Genomic DNA, 15,591 nt, shown 5'->3' with positions numbered 1-15,591 from the left:
AAGAGTCACAGAATGTATACTTATTTGTTGGTTCTTCGAAGCATTAATGTCAGAAAAAATGAAAAAGGAACTCAGTGGATCCTATGTGTTTCAATTTTTCACTGGTTATGAAATTAATACACAGATTCACTTTGTTCTAGAGAAAGGGGATGTACTCAAATGAGACGAGTTTTATGTACGTTACCTCCAGCAGAATCAATAACAAAAGAAAAACGGGTGGGCTTTTTACATAATTATTGCTGTTGGATTTCCTTCTCCAAAACTGCACTCATAATTTCTGTTGATGAATCAGGAAATTCTTCTGTGGCACCAATCAAGGCAATTGGTACTTCCAGCTATGGCAGTGCTCCTTATCTGCTAGGACCGTAAGGCACTGAAAGAAGGTTTCTTATGTTGCCATTCCATATGTGAAGGTCTTCAACTTACCCAGGGCTTGGCTTGGCAAGGTATGGCAGTGAAGTTTGGTGGTGTGGCATCTGCCATATTGCCTCCATTGGGTGGCTTCCCAGGAGCCTTCATAGCTGGCACACACCTTCTTTGTGGGCTTTGCAGTCCTGGCCAGTCAGGATGGCAAGGGTGGGAAAAGCTCCCAGGTAGAACAGAGCAGTAAGGTTTTTTAAACTCTGGTGCATCTGAGAAGGATTTAGAGTCTACATGCAGTCCAAGCTAGCCACTGTGTTTTGAACAGTCTCCCATCTACCATCCATTCTCTATGTGTGATTGTTGATTTGGTTTTGGCCTTATTTTATCATCACAGCTTTTGAAATGTTCTTGTGCAACTTTCTCTCTAATTTTCAGCCCCTCTGCCTGAGAGCTCACCCCATGCGTGTGGGGGATGGTGGTTTCCAGTTGAAACTGGAACTAAACAAGCACCAACTCCAGCTGCTGGTGCACAGCCCTGATGGAGCTCCACACATGCATGCACACGCGCAGGTTAGAGGGAACCTTGGTCTTGAGGCATGGGGACAGATCCAAATGAAAGGAGAGAGCATCACATAGGGCAAGGACCCTCCCAAGTGGTTCTCCTTTTATGGGAGTAGGGTCAGAGGGACCATTTGTACGCCTAGCTTGGTGCCAGTTTTGTATTCTTCACTCTCAAATGACAGGCAGGGCAACACAGTGACATATGTCCGTGTAGGTGAACCTGGGTTGCTACTATCGGTTGGCAGGCAGGTCAGCTGATATTGTATGCTTACCAATGCCAGGGCTATGGCAGCTGTAACAAATACAGCTGTTAAAATTCATTTTTGAGTTAGTCCATCAAACATGTACAGGAAAGTTATGCAATTCTCCCTTGATTTGTACAGCTTTCAGCATTACAGTTTTGGTTATACATAGATTTTAAAATTAAAAAAAATTAACTAAAGTTCTGTCTTTGTTACTTTGAAAAAATATATTTCAGTGGTATTTTGTTTTTGTTTTATATGGCTACAGTTTAAATATATGCTCTTTCTAAATGAACATGTTATAATGAATTTGTGAGGGAACGGCTACATTCTTTGAGAAACCAGTTTTAGATTAATAATACATCAGACATTCACACATTCAAAAGGGGTGAATACAAAGATGTTAAGGGATATAGTTACATATTCAGATTCTCTGTGATAATATAGAGATTTGCTAAAGGAAAACGTATATTTGCCCACATCTTTTTCTTCCTGTCATCAAACTCGACCTTTCTGCATGTTTGTGTCTCTCTAATATCCAAACCTACACTGTTCTCATAGCCATTTTTTGCTTCATGATGCTATTCTAACTTTGGAGTTTAAATCCTTTTTATTTGAAACTTTGTCATCATTCATTTGGCGTTTGGTGTTGTTTTTGTAGACTATTGGTTGTTGATGAAGAAGTCTACAAATTCTTAACTGCTTGTGCATGTCTATGGTTGACAAAGATTAATTTCACTGAAATGTGGGTCAAAACAATTTCACTCAAAATGGTAGTAGTACAGTATGCTCCAATATGAGGCAGGCAACAACTAGGCCTTATCTGCACACTAGCCATTCCAAAGAGTAGCTATGTTGAGTCCCACTGAAAGGAGGAGTGTCACTGTTAAGCAGGTAAATGTGTGATATTGGGTGGGTGGATGATTACACATACACTTAGTATTGTGTACAATAAATACTTGGCACACATTTTGCTAAAGTTATTTACACCTTCAAACATCTGGATAACTCAGTAATTTGAGTATCTGGCTGCAGAACCAGAGATTGGGAGTTTGATTCCTCGCTGTACCTCCTTGACTTGATGATCCATAGGGTCTCTTCCAGCACTGCAGTTCTAAGACTCAAATCAAATCAAATTCCAATCACATTTCTATTCACTGTTTCATATGTTTCATTTTCTATGATGATTCTCAGCACTTCTGACCTGCCTGTACTGTAAATTTTTGGTTATGGACATATCATAGGAGCTATTAGTTCACAAGTGTCTTTAGTTGTACTTCCTTTTAAAAAGTTTATGTTGTGTTCTTTTTTTAAAAAATCCTGTTTGATTCTTTATCATTATATAAAAACGAGGCTATAAAACACAGGGAGATAAGGGCATATTTCTGTTGTGACATCTCCTTCACTATATGATACAGTTTTTATGCTATCAGAGATGGGACAAAGCCCATTTATTCTGAAAGCAGGGGTCACCAGGAGAAGAATAACACCATATTCCATCTGACTCAAGAGCCTCTCCTTAAAGAAGCTGAAATTGTATTTGCTTTCTAAGTATTTCAAGTATTTAATCAAAATGCAGCCCCCATCTGCCTCTTTAACATCAGCTTGTTAGCTCAGTGTCAATTTTCCCCCTCCTTTTCAAATTGGTGAAAAGAGATTGCACTAGATGTTCTTTGGTCAAAGGAAATTTCATCTGAGATCCTAAATTGCCTTGAGCTGTTGTCTTAACTCCAGCAACTTGTTGTGGAGTCGCAAGATCAGGGCTTCCATGGTAAATACATGTGTACCTGGGAGTAATTACCACCAAACTCAATGGGACTTGCTTCTGAGTGAACATGTACAGGATTGTGTTATCATTAATCAAAGATTGTCCATGGAAACTGTAGCAGATTAATCGGTGGGGATGAAAAAAAAATTAGGGAGGGAAAGAGAAAGTAAGTAGTAACGTTACATTTGCTTTGGTTTATTGGATTTTCTCAAGATGACCTTTAATATACAATATGGCCAGAATCCTCTTTACTGATGTGATTACATAAAGTCAATCATCTAAGTTTCCCCCTCCAAGCAAGTTCTCTCTCACATACCCAGTGTTACAGTTAGTGTAATATTGGATGTGTGACAGTTAGACATGGGCATGAACCACCAGTTTGTGACTGTTCATCCTTTCAGACAAACAGGTGTTTGGTGTTTCCCAGCCCTGCCCCGTCTCCTCTGGCGGGCACATGCTCAGAGCACATGGAGCACAGCACATGGACAAGCCAGGGCAGGGAAGCTGGGCGCCTGCCAGAAAAAGCGGGCTTAGGAAGCACCAAACACCTGTTCGTCCAAAGGATGAAACAGCACAAAATGCAGAGCTAGGGACAGTACACACCTGAATGAACAAAGAAGAGCCAACAGGAGGGGAAAAGCTGCTTTGCGATTGTCTTATGTGCATGGTTTCTAACCAAGTGGAATTGGGCCTAAAGTATAAAGAAACGAGATCCAATCTGCATGTTTTCCTGTGTATCTCTGGTGTACTGCCATGCTATACTGCATACAAATGTAATTGTTAAAGTGTTTATAAACATAAATATTTAATATACATTATATTATACTAAATAGCCTTCCTTATACAATAATAGAATAATGATGCAAAGCCATCAAGTCCAATCCTTTGCTAGATGTATGTATCCAAAGCAAAGGACGGCTGTCTAATTATTTGTTGAATGCCTCCAGCATTGGTGCGGGGAGCACTTCCCAAGATAATTGGTTCCATTGTTGTATTGTTCTAACAGTTAGTGTCTGAAGATATGAGTGGTGGTGGTGGTGTACAACTACTAACATGAATTGGGAATTAAAAAATTAGCAACATTTGGAGAAGCACAGTTTGCCTTCCCTTGCATTACCGTTATTATACTATCTTGTCACTGTTGCAGCTATATAGAATGAATCAAATTATTAAAATAACTAAATCATTAACCCAAACTTGTGATTATTTGAATACATTTTTATCATATATGTGACAATATATTAACTATTTGCCAGGTTTTACTTATTATTTTATTGTTAGATTTTTAGATTATAGTGTCATACGTACAACTAAGTGAGATTTTCTTAAAAGTAGATACGCATAGGATGTGAGTGTTATTGTCACCATTTTTTAACCAGTTTAGCTGCTCTGTAAAAGTGATATGTCATATCTTGGTATGAGTAGCAATGTATTAAATGATTAATACTTAAAAGCCTTATATTTGGTTCTAACAGAATTAAAATCACCCCTGAACATTGCTTTTTTACTGGCTGTGAGAAATTTTGAAGATACACTTCTAGTCCTGTATTGAAAAAGTTTGAAACAAGAAACACAAACAACTGCTATTTTGCTCCTCCCACTGCACAGTGTTCAGTGTCAGACACACTCTTGGAAGTTAGTGATATTGATTTTAGTGGAATTTATTTTAAACTTGTCTGCAATCATGGGGCAGTTTCCTACATGAAAAACATACAGAAGTGCAAAGAGGATTGAGTTAGGAGTCTCAGCAAATGCTGACATCCTCTGCTAAGATACCTGTTTTAAAATAAATTTGCAAAGAGATGATATTTTAAAATATATTAGTGATGATCTGTAGGGGTTTTTATTTTCTGTTTATAGTTCATAATTCATTTCAAGGGTGATCAACAATCCATTATTTTTTATTGAAAGATTTGCACTGTTATCATTTATGTTATTGTTGCTACATGTCATGAACTTATGGTGAGTCTATCAGTGAGTGACCTCCAAAATATCCTGTCTCAACTGCCTCAGCTCTTGTAATCTGAAGACTGTGCCTTCCTTTATGGAGTCAGTAGCTCAGTGATTTAGGTTGGGAGTTTGATTCCCCACTGTGCCTCCTTGACAGGGGTTGGACTGTAGAGTCGCTTCCAGCTCTGTGGTTCAAAGATGATGATGATGGTCCATCCCATAGTTGGTCTTCCTCTTTTCCTACTGCCTTCAGCTTTTCCCAATGATATTGTCATTTCTAGCAAATCTTGTCTTGTCACTATGTGTCCAAAGTACAACAACCCCAGTTTCATCATTTCTGCCTTCAGAGATAGTTTAGGCTTGATTTACTCTAGGACACTGCTGGAAATAGAGAATCAATATGCATATAATAAGTGCCATCATATTTGCACACATGGAAGCTGGCTATATCTTTTCTCCTGGATTTCATGAAACAACAACATTTTCCCTCCCCTTTTGCCTAGTTATCTGTTTCCAGAGTTCACAACATGTGCACTAAGCTGCTGACAGTATAAATACCAAATATTTCTATATGTACTGAGGTGGTTCACTGCTTCCAGTGAGAAGCAAAGCATCCTCCATCACTAAATTGCTGTTCCCTATATATTAAATGCCCCTTTCCCTTCTGTTGTCACTTTTTCTGATTTTACATAGCCATAAAAGAAATAGGTGGAGACAGTATTGCTTCAAAAACCAAACCAAGAGATGGGATCTCAGCAGAGTTGACTCCTTTTCTTGAATTCCAGTTTCAAGAGGGTCCAGAGAATCAAGTTATGATGGGAGGGTTAGTCTCCAAGATCACCTGTTTCAGCAAGTCCTCTTCCTTTATACTGCAGTTACAAAGCTCCAGGAACTCCTGCTACCCTCACAATAAATATGCAAAACCAGAAATAAAAATAAAACTGCTGAAAACAGCTAACCATTAAAATAGATGGTGCAAAACAATGATACAGAACAGTAATGGATGAAAACTAAGCGGTCAACTAGGGTTGGTGTGGAAAACCTCCCTGATGAGCCGTGTCTTCAGTTGCCTCTTAAATGTCCACAGGGAGGGGGCCAGGCGAAGCTCCTCCAGAAGCTGATTCCTCAAAGTTGGAATTGTGGATGACTTACAGGCCTCCCTCGTGGTGGGGACCCGAAGGAGCCTTACCTGTGATGATCTAGCGGGTCAGGCAGATGACATTGGGGAAAGACACTCCAACAAGTAACATGGGCCCAAACTGTGAAGGGCTTTATACATGAATATCAAAACCTGATCTGGAACACAATAGGTAACCAGTAGAGATAAGCTAGAACCAGAATGATACAATCAAATTTCCTTGCACCAACAAACAGTCTGGCTGCCGCATTCTGGACCCTATGTATTCTATCGATCAGAAGCCCCACATAGAGAGCACTGCAATAGTCAATCTAGGAGATGACCAGAGCCTGCACTGAGGGCCTATGGGAGCCCTCATCTAGGTAGGGGTGGAGTTGGGGGATTAGCCTAAGCTTGTTATGAAGGCTGATCTGAGACTCCCAAGAAAGAGCCAGGTCTAGAAGGATGCCCAGATTACAAACTTAGCCCCAAAACAGGACAGCAATGCCATCCAGCTTAGTGACAATCCCCTCTGACCTTTCAGAGGGACCCCCCCAGGAGCAAAATCTTTGTCTTATCTGGGTTCAGAATGAGCTTGTGAACCCTGGTCTGTTCCAGTACAGTACGCATCATACCCAAGGCAGTTTTATTTATTACATTTTAGATCTGTATCCCCCTTTTTGATCAGAGTATACATTGTTCACATAACAACAGACCACCTGGGACAGCCTTATTTGTGAATAAATATGATCTCCCATGTTGTCTTTTTTGTATTTAAAAACCTGCTGTGGGAAACTTTGAGTGGAGGTGTTAGAAAGATACCACAGCTTGGGAGCTTTTACACATTCTTCAGTCCAAAATGTTAGTTGCTATCATCATGGATGCCCTCTCAAGAAAATGTTTGTTCAATATGTCAGACCTAGATTTTAGGTGTTTGGCTCTGCCTAGGAGTCGGACATAAATTCATAGATCTCCAAGGGGGGAGGGGGTCAGAAGTCTGTGCTTGTCACATCTAGCATTTATTCCAATAAAATGGATCATAGAATGAAACCAAACAATCTCAGATAGTCATATCAATATTCATCTGAGTATCAAAGTATGAGTCTCTTCACTGTTCCAATAATTCCAAGCAACATCAGCTTATCTATTTCTACAGGTTTATCTACATTGCTTTTATGTTCCATATGTACAAAACTACTTCAAAGTTGTTGCAACACCCAAAACTCTTACAGTTATGTAAAAACTGCAGACACATACAGTATGTGTAAAATATATCACTGCAATTTACAAAAAAGAGTGTAAATATTAAAACTTAAGTTGTATTTGAATATAAAATACAGGAGCATATCACCTACTAGTAAAGTTTTTTAAGTAAAAAAGGAACAATGTGAATGCTTCAAATGCAGTCTAAGAACACAAGAACTTATAGCCTAAAACAGATTTAAGAAGCATATGAAAGAGAATAATCTCTTAAAATATATACGTTCTTAGCAGTATATAAAAAGCATATTAAAAATATAAAAAGTGTTAGAAGTCTATGTAAAATCTATTTTATTGTTGCCAGCATCTGAAAACAAAACCTGCTGCGGTACTGTTACATCTTCTTTGATTTATGGTGCTCAAAACAGTGTAGATTTGTGATAAATGCTTGTTTGTTAATTCATAACTGTGTGTGCCCTATCATACATTTATAGCTCTTATAAAATGTTTTCATGTTTTTCTAACTATAAACATTCTCTTATCTGGTCACTCAGATTTTCTAATAGTAGGAAAGTACAGTAGGGCCTCTATTTCTGTGGGAATGGTATCCACGATTTCACCTATCCACGGTCTGAAAATATTAAAACTATTAAAAGATAAAACCCTAGAAATACGTATTTTCACGGTGCATTTACAAGACCTGGCCACTAGAGGGAGCCAGAGACCATACTATGTATCCTTGTTGTTGAAATTATCTCTGGCTCCCTCTATTGGCCAGTTTTGGTAATACATGGTGAAAATACTTTTTTTCCAGATTTTTTTTCTTCTACCATGTCTAGTGTTCACTATTATGCACTTTTTAAAGCAGCCATGGGGGGAGGGTTGGAAGCACTCCCCTGTGAATATGGGAGTCCTGCTGTACTGTGTGTTCTAACCTAATACAAATCTGTGTTTACTTTGTTCCTGTTCAATTTCCTTAAGTTAACAAGCTTTTTTTCCTAATCATTTGCATTTCTGATTACATGTTCAGCTTTATGAGACTACTATCCAGCATTTTTGATACTTAGCAATAATATAATGACAAAAATAGTTCATGAATGTATACTTTTTCAAAAGATTGTGCTCTTTGATTGGAAATACCAAGTCAACTCTGCATCACATCAGTTTGTGTACACATTGTAAGCAAAACAAACAATCAGCTGCTATGACGTTATGAATTCATTGATCTTGTTCTGCCAGAGCTGGCCCACTGTTTTGAAAAACTAAATACTTTCACTGTAGGACAAATTTTTCCTGCAATTCATATAATCATTTTAACACTCCTAAACATACAAGGTGTTGAACCTTGACAAACATCCATAGGCATGTCTTGTGTCAAGTATGTCTGAGCACATAATGCTTCATTACAATGCAGTTGTTTCATGGTAGATTGGACTTCAGACATTTTATTAATATAATGCAGCATTTAAGTATTTACAATTACCAGTCAATATTATGTAATATTTACCCCCCCCCCAAAAAAAGGAGAGAGAAAAAAAGTGGTTTATCACTCCCGTCTGTGACAACCCCAGACCTACTGGGGTATGCCACAGTTTCACTAAGCTGCCACCAACCATTCCCTGTAAGAAGTCACACAGACCAGGGATGGATTTTTAAACAAACAAAGGAATAAGGTTTATTTAAATAACACACAGGGAAAAATAAAATGATCAAGTGAATAAGATACAGTAACGTGGCTTAGTCTCAATCATACATACACCAGGTTGGTTCACACAGAACACCTTTCAATAAAGCACAGACCCTGAACCTATCAGTTCTGGCTACCCATACAGACACCTGAACCTATCAGGTTGGTACTGACTGACACACAGTAGTACCCTGTCTGACACACAGACTCCCACACCAGCTTCTTCTCTCAGCTCTCCTCCAGCTCTCCTAAACTTCTCCACACACGCTCCACATATATATACAGTACAGCCCCTCCTCCTGATGTCCCGCCTTCCACTCCCCATAGGATGGAACTTTCCCTCCAAACCCATGACAGACAGGTAACATCAGTGCTGTATGTAACACCTCCCCTCTTTATAAGTTGTTTTGTAGGGGGAAAGCTAACGTGCTTTTCTCCAAAAAACAACCTGGATCCAAAACATACAAAAACAGTTATGCAATAACATACAATACCATACTTACTTATACTTACACTAGGATAACCATATCAATTAGGCATCTAAACATTTACCATTTACAATACATCAAGTTACCTTTATTGATACAAACCAGGCATGTTTAATAAACAACAGGTACATTTAACCTTTTGGTCACCAAAATATATACATAGTCCATGTTCCTTCGCCGTCTTCAATCTTCAGGTCTTCTTGACAAGGCGTCAGCAACACAGTTCACTGACCCTCTGACCACCTTCACTTCAAAGTCATAGTCTTGCAGGTTTAAAGCCCACCTCATAAGTTTGCTATTGTGGGATTTCATTGTCTTTAACCATTGCAGTGGTGAATGGTCAGTGCACAGAGTAAAATGTCTTCCCCAGATGTAAGGCTTGGCCTTCTGGATCGCGTAGACTATGGCCAGGCACTCCTTTTCCACGGTTGCCAAATGTCTCTCACCTTTCTGGAGTTTCCTACTCAGGTAGGACACTGGATGCTGGTCACCATTCTCATCCTCCTGGCAAAGAACTGCTCCTACCCCGCTGTTAGACGCATCGGTGTAGATGATGAACTCCCAGTCGAAGTCTGGAGCACGCAGCACTGGATAGTTGATGAGGGCCTCCTTCAACCTCTGGAACGCCTCCTCACAGTCGCTGGTCCACGGGATGCGGTCATCAGTCTTCTTCCTCGTCAGATCGGTCAGCGGAGCCGCAATCTCGCTAAACCTTGGAATGAACTTTCTGTAGTAGCCCACCAACCCAAGAAATGATTTGACCTTTTTCTTGGTGTTGGGTCTAGGCCAATCACGAACTGCTTCTATCTTGGCCTCTAGGGGTTTGATCACTCCTCCCCCTACTATGTGTCCCAAGTATTTTATTTCTGGGCTACCCAGCTGACACTTGCTCGCCTTTACTGTTAGCCCTGCTGCACTTAACCTCTGCAGCACTAACTCCAGGTGTTTCAGGTGATCTTCCCAGGTATTGCTGAAGATCCCTATGTCGTCAATGTAGGCCACAGTAAAGTCACTGAGCCCTGCTAAGGTCTGGTCCATCAGCCTTTGGAATGTGGCTGGTGCATTTCTGAGACCAAAGCTCAGGACTCTAAACTCATAGAGACCAAAAGGGCTGCAAAAGGCGGTCTTTTCTTGATCCCTGGGATCAATTCTTAATTGCCAATATCCCTTTACTAGGTCCAATGATGAAATGAACCGACAACCCCCTATGGTTTCAATCAGGTTGTCTAGCCTGGGCATTGGGTAGGCATCAGGAGTGGTTACGCGGTTTAATTTCCTGTAATCTACACAAAACCTAATGCTCCCATCAGGCTTGTCTACTAGGACTATCGGAGAGGACCAAGGACTAGAAGAGGGGACGATTATGTTCTCCCTAAGCATCTCGTCCAGCTCCTTCCGCACCTTGTCCCTATAGGGTCCCGTCACTCGGTATGGGGATACTGCCTGCGGGGGTGCATCCCCTGTGTGGATCCGATGCATCACTCCCTTCACTATCCCCGGCTTATTGGAAAACACCTTTTGATATTTGATGAGCAGCATTTTTAGTTCTTGCTGCTGGTCTTGGGTAAGTGCAGGACTGATCTTTACCTCATCTGGGTTGTATTTTACTTCCCCTCTACCCTCCCAGAAGGGTAATTCAGCTTCCTCACTCTCAGCTGCCTTTATTGCAAATAAAACCCTCTGTTCCCCTCTGTAGTAGGGTTTTAGGGCATTCACATGTACCACCCTCCTTGCTTGGTTCTCCTCCTGCTCTATAAGGTAGTTCAGATCTGACATCTTGGAAATGACCCTATATGGTCCTGCCCATTTGAGCTGCAGTTTGTTCTCTCTGCAGGGCCTAAGCCAAAGCACTTCCTCCCCTGGGTCAAAGTGCCTCTCCCTGGCTTTGTGGTCATACCATGTTTTCTGTCTGACCTTCTGAGCTTGCAGGTTTTCTGCTGCTAGCTCTAGGTTTCTCTTTAGGTCATTCATCAAGGTGTCTATATATGTCACAACGTCTTGTGGGTCATCCTGGGTGATCTGCTCCCAATTTTGTTTGATTAAATCAAGGGGCCCTTTCACCCTTCTCCCAAACAAGAGTTCAAACGGACTGAACCCGGTACTGGCTTGTGGCACTGATCGATAAGCAAACAAAAGGGATTGCAGCTTCTGGTCCCAATTGTTTGGATTCTCTGCCAAGTAAGCCCTAATCATGCGCATCAGAGTCCCATTGAACTTCTCCGTTAACCCGTTACTTTCAGGGTGATAGGCAGTGGTTTCCTTGTGTTTAATTCCACAGATTTGCCATAACCGTTTCATGAGCTTCGATGTAAACGATGTGCCCAAATCTGTGATTATTTCTGAGGCAAATCCCATCCTGGACATATACCCCACCAAGGCATCTGCCACTGTGTTAGTTTCAATGTTAGTCAAGGGAATGGCTTCAGGGTACCTTGTGGCATGGTCCACAATGGTGAGAATGAACCTGTTCCCCCTCTTTGTGGCCTTGGGCAAAGGTCCCACAATATCCACCAGTATGCATTTGAACGGAGTGTCAATCACAGGCAAAGGGCACAACTTTGCTTTGGTCCTGTCACGGTTATTCCCCTGCCTCTGACACACATCACATTGTTTACAGAACTCCTTGATCTGCTTCCCTATTTCAGGCCAGTAAAAATTCTGTGTGATTCTCTGCTGTGTTTTGTTCACCCCTAAGTGCGCAGCAAACATGTCAGAGTGCCCCCTCTGTAAGATCATGGGGCGATACTTTTCAGGTACCACTAGCTGACTTCTGATCCCATCTCCCCCTTTTGAGATATTCCTCAGGGTCTCTCTATATAAAATTCCCTTTTTCTCTCGAAATCTCACTGGGGTTTCAGGTGTTAGCTGGGCGTCTGTCACCTGTTCAAAACACTTTTGGAGAGTGGCGTCTGCCTTTTGCTCTTGGCCAAATCGGCTGTCTGTGGTTAAGGTTTCCACCACAGCTTCGGAACTCCCCTCTGCTTCCGTCTCGGGCTCATCAGTACCCCCCTGAACTGTCCCCGTGGTAGCTTGTGAGCGTGTAATCACTAGCACCCGTTTCACATGTTCAGCCAGGTCATTTCCCACGAGCACGGCTGCTGGCAGAGTCGATGAAATCGCTAGCCGCCAAACTCCCCTCCAGCCTTGAAAGTTCACAGGTACCTCAGCTACTGGCAGTGAGATCACCTGTCCCTCAATCCCTGCCACCTTCATGCTCTCATTCAGGATTATATACTCCCTAGGAATAATATCTGGATGGCACAGGGTCACCTGGGAACAAGTATCCCTCAGCCCCCTATACTGATGGTCAAGTATTCCTACGTCCACCCCTGCGGTTTCAAACAACTGCGAATCTGTTCTCACTAGTAAGCAGCGCTTGACCTCCACAAGAGGACCATTTTCCTCAGCCTGATCAGCAGATGTAACTGTTCCAGATTGAGTAGCCATGGCAACAGGCTCCCTCAGTGGCAAGGAGCTTTGCTCTTTCTGGACACAGAACACAGCTTTTGGCTTGGTTCCACTCAAATCATGAGGCACATTTCTTTTTAGCTGCTTTAATTTCTCACACTCTGAGATTAGATGGCCCTTTCCTTGACAGAAATAACATTTTCTGCTGTATTTTGAGTCTTTCTCATCTTGTTTTGGTTTTCCCTCCAAAATCTGAGGTCTTTGTTTCATGTCTGAGGGCTTCCCTTCACCATGGGCCCCTCCCACTTGCTGGTTTTTCCCTGGTCCCTGAGAGTACTTGCTGTAGGTCTCTTTAGGTTTGCTTATAGATTTCCCCTCACCTAAGGGCTTTCTTATTTGGGAAATAAAATCTGCGATCTCGGCCGCCTCTGCCACAGATTTCGGTTTCCTTTCCCTCACCTGGAACTTCAGTTCCCCATGCAGGACTGAATAAAACTGTTCCAGCGCTATCAGGTCTTTGAGCTGCTGAAAGGTCTCTGTTCCCTCCTGAGATAGCCATTTCTCTAGCAGCCTCACCAGTTGGGCCCCCACTTGGGTAAAAGTCTGCTCTGGTTTCTTGGTGAGTGACCTGAATCTTTGCCTCAGCTGTTCTGCATTTATCCCATGTCTGGCAAACACCAGCTTTTTAAACTCTGCGAAATCTCTCAGCAATTCCTCTGGCATCTCTGCATATACTTCTGCCAGGCTGCCACTGATTAAAGATCGCATGATGGTCATCTTCTCAGTTTCCCTTACTGAGAAGTCCACAAACGCTCTTTCCACGAGGGAAAAGAACACCTCAGGGCAATCTCCCTTGTGGTATACAGGGAATTTCTTCAGGTCAGTTTTAGACAATTGGCCCCCCTCAGAATCCCTATTGTTATTATTGTTCTGATTCATCAGTTCCAATTTTCTTAACTCAAACGCCATTTTCTCTCTCTGCAATTCCAATTCAAATTGTCTTTGTTTCTCTCTTTCCCTTTCCTGTTTCTCTTCCTTTTCCCTTTCCAACGCCATTCTTTCTCTCTCTAATCTTTCCTCCATTTCCCTCACCCTCAGTTCATGCTGTTGGACTATGAGCATTTTCTTGAGTTCTGGGTTCTGTTCTCCCGTGCTCTCATCCTGCACTGAGCCAAATTCCTCCTCAGAACCTTGGTCTACCTGGGGTTCCCTCACTTCACCCATTTCTGCCATTTGGCTTCGAGTCAAGGGCATAATCCCCCCCCAGAACAGGCTGCTTTCAAAAGTCAAGCCTCAAAATAAAGCGACCACTTTTTTCCTTTGCCTCAGGACCAGCCTTCTATAGATTGCTGCTGTTCTTTCAGCACTAACTTGTAACTGTTGCCAGCCAGAATCCAACGCCCCTCTGCTAGGCCTCTCAGCAGACAGGCTAGATCACTGCTACTTCACTCAGCTTTGCCTCAGCTTTTTTCCCGCCAAAACAGGTTGCCTCAGAGCTCCCTAATCTAGTCCCCAATCTGAGGTTACACGTTCTTCCACTAGCGTACCTCCCCGTGAGGTAAGCCTAGAAGATTACCTACGCGCTCTCAGATGATCCCTGACTAGACCCCCTTTGCTCTGGGCACACTTGCCAAGGCTTTGCTGTACCACTGGACAACTGGACCAGTCATATCCCACACGCTGGACACCAATCAATGTGACAACCCCAGACCTACTGGGGTATGCCACAGTTTCACTAAGCTGCCACCAACCATTCCCTGTAAGAAGTCACACAGACCAGGGATGGATTTTTAAACAAACAAAGGAATAAGGTTTATTTAAATAACACACAGGGAAAAATAAAATGATCAAGTGAATAAGATACAGTAACGTGGCTTAGTCTCAATCATACATACACCAGGTTGGTTCACACAGAACACCTTTCAATAAAGCACAGACCCTGAACCTATCAGTTCTGGCTACCCATACAGACACCTGAACCTATCAGGTTGGTACTGACTGACACACAGTAGTACCCTGTCTGACACACAGACTCCCACACCAGCTTCTTCTCTCAGCTCTCCTCCAGCTCTCCTAAACTTCTCCACACACGCTCCACATATATATACAGTACAGCCCCTCCTCCTGATGTCCCGCCTTCCACTCCCCATAGGATGGAACTTTCCCTCCAAACCCATGACAGACAGGTAACATCAGTGCTGTATGTAACACCGTCTTCTGGGGGCATTCTGGGGCCATGTAGCTTGCCCAAGGCCACACAAGCTGGCTCTTCTGGGAAGCACAGTGGGGAGATGATATCCTAACTGCTGACTCCTCAACTTAGATGCCTAATACATTGAACTATCCAGTGGAGTGGAAGAGCGGTTAGTGAAACTGAAAGCTCATACAGAGCTGGAAGAATTTGCCTAACTTTTATGTTGCAGGTCCAGAGTTCCATACTAGATATGCTGTCTGGGGGAATCTGGAAGGTGTAGTCCAAAAAAGTAACTTTACTAAGCTCTGATTCTGTATTTCCCTAGAAGCCAGTATTGAATTTTGAAAAATTAAGGAAAGTGCTATGTAACATTTAAGATTTATTAAGCAACTTCAGCAGAGGTTGTGCAGGCAGAGGGCAAATTATAGTAAAACAAAATATTACTATAGTAGTATCTTTCCTGTACCAATATGATATGGTACACATAGTATGATATGAAATACTCCATGTTTAGGGTATGCCTTTTGAGGGATGGACTTCAGCTACCAGAATTCTCCCAATAATTCTCCAAATATTTCCCCGGGCAGAATTCTGACAGTTCCAGCCTATAGAC

General features: G+C 42.1%; 2 protein-coding genes across 4 annotated transcripts in view; one reads left to right on the top strand and one right to left on the bottom strand.

Moving 5' to 3' along the window:
• POU6F2 (POU class 6 homeobox 2) overlaps positions 1 to 15,591 on the top strand; it is a 414,737-nt gene that overhangs the window by 94,153 nt on the left and 304,993 nt on the right. The gene's annotated exons all lie outside the window — the stretch shown is intronic.
• LOC144583544 (uncharacterized) lies at positions 8,849 to 14,139 on the bottom strand. Its single transcript, XM_078377477.1, has 2 exons — positions 13,836 to 14,139; positions 8,849 to 13,802 (listed from the first exon to the last, which is right to left on the bottom strand). The coding sequence occupies exons 1-2, from the start codon at positions 14,036 to 14,038 to the stop codon at positions 9,560 to 9,562; spliced, it is 4,446 nt and encodes a 1,481-aa protein (XP_078233603.1). The 5' UTR covers positions 14,039 to 14,139; the 3' UTR covers positions 8,849 to 9,559.

This window comes from Pogona vitticeps, chromosome 6, assembly GCF_051106095.1.
Source record: "Pogona vitticeps strain Pit_001003342236 chromosome 6, PviZW2.1, whole genome shotgun sequence".
Lineage (NCBI taxonomy): Eukaryota > Metazoa > Chordata > Lepidosauria > Squamata > Agamidae > Pogona > Pogona vitticeps.
Note: the sequence above shows the minus strand (reverse complement) of the source record. Positions and strands in the feature narration are given on the sequence as shown.